At 34.5% G+C, this 3,585-nt stretch overlaps 1 protein-coding gene across 3 annotated transcripts in view; it reads right to left on the bottom strand.

Annotated features, from left to right (window-relative positions):
* Positions 1-1,108: 1,108 nt before the first annotated feature.
* The window catches only part of LOC107035932, a 4,597-nt gene continuing 2,120 nt past the window's right edge, over positions 1,109-3,585 (bottom strand). Inside the window, exons 2-5 of one of the 3 annotated variants that reach the window (XM_015253584.1) lie at positions 2,834-3,020; positions 2,471-2,758; positions 1,698-1,966; positions 1,109-1,627 (exon numbers count right to left, since the gene is read on the bottom strand). In XM_015253584.1, the coding sequence (XP_015109070.1) occupies positions 1,505-1,627; positions 1,698-1,966; positions 2,471-2,591 (513 nt within the window). In that variant the 5' untranslated portion in view covers positions 2,592-2,758; positions 2,834-3,020 and the 3' untranslated portion in view covers positions 1,109-1,504. Of the gene's footprint in view, positions 1,628-1,697; positions 1,967-2,470; positions 2,759-2,833; positions 3,103-3,585 lie in introns of those variants that run through there. The other 2 variants (XM_015253583.1, XM_015253586.1) reach the window with 2 other exon arrangements.

Below are 3,585 nucleotides of genomic sequence, written 5' to 3'. Positions count from 1 at the left end.
TGAGATAATTTCATAATTAATTACATCGATAAGACATTAGGGATTTCAATGAATAATAATAAAAATTGACCATTCGAGTTAGTCATTAATTTAATTTGTTTATTTTCAGTGGGTTTTAGGGAAGCATGTGTGGAACCGACTCAACACAAGTGCCTTAAACCACTTCTGAATAATTGAAGTAACATCAAAAGGCTCGCCTCACAAAACCCTCCAGTGGCTTCAGAGGACTCGAAAGACACCAACAAAAGACAATAGATGATAGAGAACTTCATGAACAGTGAAGTAAACTTCGCGATTGGAAATACAAATGAGAATTTTATCGTTCCCTGTCTTCCATTGACTTCGATCGAAGTCGAGAACGCTCCCCTCTAGAAAGCTGGAGAATTATCTACAGAAAAATCTATTTTTATAATTGTGTAGGGAAAGAGGAAAGTGAGGACCCGGTGTTTCGTTCCAGAGGTGAGAAGTTAGTTACTTATCAATTGATTATCGCAACTTCATCCAAAATTGAATTTTAAACTTAAGAAGAATTATGATGTCATCACTTTTCAATTATTTCAATTATTTCTGATGAAGATTGATTAATATTATTGATATTTTCCATCAATTTTCAATTAATATCGATCAAACAATATTAAAAATTGATGATAATTGATTAAAAATAATATTTTGGAATTTAAAATTGAATTTAGAATGAATTTTAAACTTCGAAAAAATGATTCCTCATTAATTTCCAATCATTTATGATTAATATTAATTAATATTATTCATGTAATTGATATTTTCCATCAATTTTCAATGATAATCAATTGAAAATGAATTTTTTAAATTTAAAATGTAACCCTGAATGAATTTATGACAATTTGATTATTTTTTTCTATTCCAGAACTGCATGACGAAGAACTTCAATGCTGGATTATGGATGACATCAGTGAACAATGTTCTGAAATCAACAACAGGTTCTTTCCAAGATAAAGATCCATTATTAACTAGTCACACAAAAATTTCGAAGCTCCCAAATGCAGAGATAGACTCTAGAATAAGAAAATCTCTCGAAGAAGCAAAGAAATTCGCTCTAAAAAAATTCAAAAAGTAATGAATTTGGAAGTAGTGAAACAAATTATTGATTTTTAATTTAATTTGTAAATAAACTGGATTTTTTCAATTGTTTTTCATCCACAAAACACACCGAGAACACTGGAACATTTTTTCAACGTCAATAATTGATTTTTTATCAACTTAAGTCTTTATGTTCTTGGGTTGATCCCTTCGATTGAAGAAGAGATTGAGCCAGTATATCATTGAATCAATCCAACCTTTTTAATTTTTGTGCATGATACTCAGTTCGCTCTTTATCTTGGGAGTCTCGTGTCTTAGCCTACCCTTCCATTATCTCAGTCAAGCTTTGAGCAACAGTTTTTCTCTTCAAGTCTGAAATGAAGCACAATATTGGAAAATATGTATAATGCTATTTGATGAATTATAGGTAGACTGAGAGAGACAGTCAATTATCTTTCTTATCCCTCTGAGCATCTGTTTGATATTCCAGACTTTGCTCTCCGGCTTCACCTGCTGATGAAGCAGTAGACAATGGGGCCATATATGGTGTCTTCCCCAATTGCATGTTCTAGAAAATGATAATACACGATAATTCACAATAACTCATCGGTGTACAAATTATTTAAAGCCATGTACACCTCAAAAAACATCCAGTCCATGCGATCTGCGCCCGAGTGGATATTGTGATCATGCACTACTTTATATTTCCGTTGCATTGTTTGCCATTTTGACCGACATTTAGGTACATCAACATGGTATCCTTGCAAATTCATACCACTGCTTATTGCTTCCCACAATTTGTTTTGTACTTTTGTTGTCTTGGTTAATTTAGAAGATAATTTCTGCATCTCTTCTGTGTACAAGTCCAGAAATGACTTCGTCGCTGCATTTGACCACTTGTATTTGCCTATAATATTGAAAATCTCGCAGTGTTAATAACGCTTAAACTGCACACTGGGTCAAATTGACTCAGTCAACACTCTAATTTTTTTTCCAATAAATTTTTGCTATTGCGAAATAACTATCTATTTCACAGAACCTTATATGCCCTCAGATTCTACTCCCAGTGATAGATCTTGATCCACCGAATACAATTCGATTTCTTCTGATGTCTTAATGAAAGAACAAAATATTCAATTCTCTAGGAAATTCTGTCGAAAAACGCTTTTTTTAAGATGAAAATTTTACTCAACCTGTTTTTGAAGAATGGAATAATTGTGCATTCTGTCAGGAGATAGCTATATTAACTATCATGCGTTAGAAAAATCCACTCCACCGGAAAAATAGGAGCTGAGATATTTGACAAAAATTGTGGCTCGAATCGACCCAGGTGTGCAAGTAAAAGGGGGTCAAAAAATGAGTGAGCAAGTTAGGGATTTATATAATCTAATGAAAAGTTCTTAATACATACCTGTAGCAGAGATGTCCTTGTTTCCAGTGGGTTTCTCGGTGCTGTATTTCTCCACAACCACTTTCTCGTCATCATCTTCATCATCACTTAAGTGTGCTTCAAAGTTCAATTCGCTTTCCATCGACTTTCCAAGAACTTCCAAATATGGATGAGGCTTTTGAACACCCCATTCATCTAAATCATTTCAAGAACTGCATTTAGGAGCCCCAAAGCCATCAGGAGTATTTTCCTTATCGAATTCCTCTTGTTAAATGCAACTCGCCAATAACACAGATGCAAATTGATTATCTGTGAAGGTAACGATCAATTATTTTTGTATGAGGACTTCAAGTGATAACAACCATTAGATTAATAAGAATTTACCTTGCACCGCAAGTGCAGCATCTTCATTGGATAAGAGGACGGTGTACTCTTTACTGGTCGTAGGGTCGGAAATTGATATCTTTGTGGTGTGCTCAAGGTCAGACACCCCATCGGGGTCCTCCGCCCTCATTTTGATGGGTGAATTTGATCTTTATCAAGTAAATCTAATAGTCCAGTCAAACTAGCTCTGAAAATGTCGTTTACATCAAAATTAACCAAAGGGCACCAAATTACACCAATCGATAGCTAAAAGTGTAATTATTAATGTTTTAAAAAGTATATGCTCAAATTTGCCGGGGTGATTCACAATTTGTTATAAACAACTGGGAATTGCCGACAGGCCGTCTTCAATCCTAGATATCTTTAGTTATAACTAATAAGTTGCGCATGGCGCCAATCACGTGACTCATGGCACTGTCGCAGGGAGGGTAACAGCTGACGCGTTGCGCCGACTGCTCCGAAATTACTATTATAATTTATAATAAATTAACGGTACATTTTGGGCTATAAGTTCCTAACTCCCCCCGATAGGACATTTTCTCAGCTACAAAGAAATATTTTTTTTTCCCATCTGATGAGGTTAACTAAAGATATCTAGGATTGAAGACGGCCTGTCGGCAATTCCCAGTTGTTTATAACAAATTGTGAATCACCCCGGCAAATTTGAGCATATACTTTTTAAAACATTAATAATTACACTTTTAGCTATCGATTGGTGTAATTTGGTGCCCTTTGGTTAATTTCGATGTAAA

The sequence above is a fragment of the Diachasma alloeum genome, unplaced genomic scaffold (genome assembly GCF_001412515.2).
Source record: "Diachasma alloeum isolate Michigan unplaced genomic scaffold, Dall2.0 Dall_scaffold_00202, whole genome shotgun sequence".
NCBI lineage: Eukaryota > Metazoa > Arthropoda > Insecta > Hymenoptera > Braconidae > Diachasma > Diachasma alloeum.
This window is presented reverse-complemented; position numbering and strand designations above follow the sequence as displayed.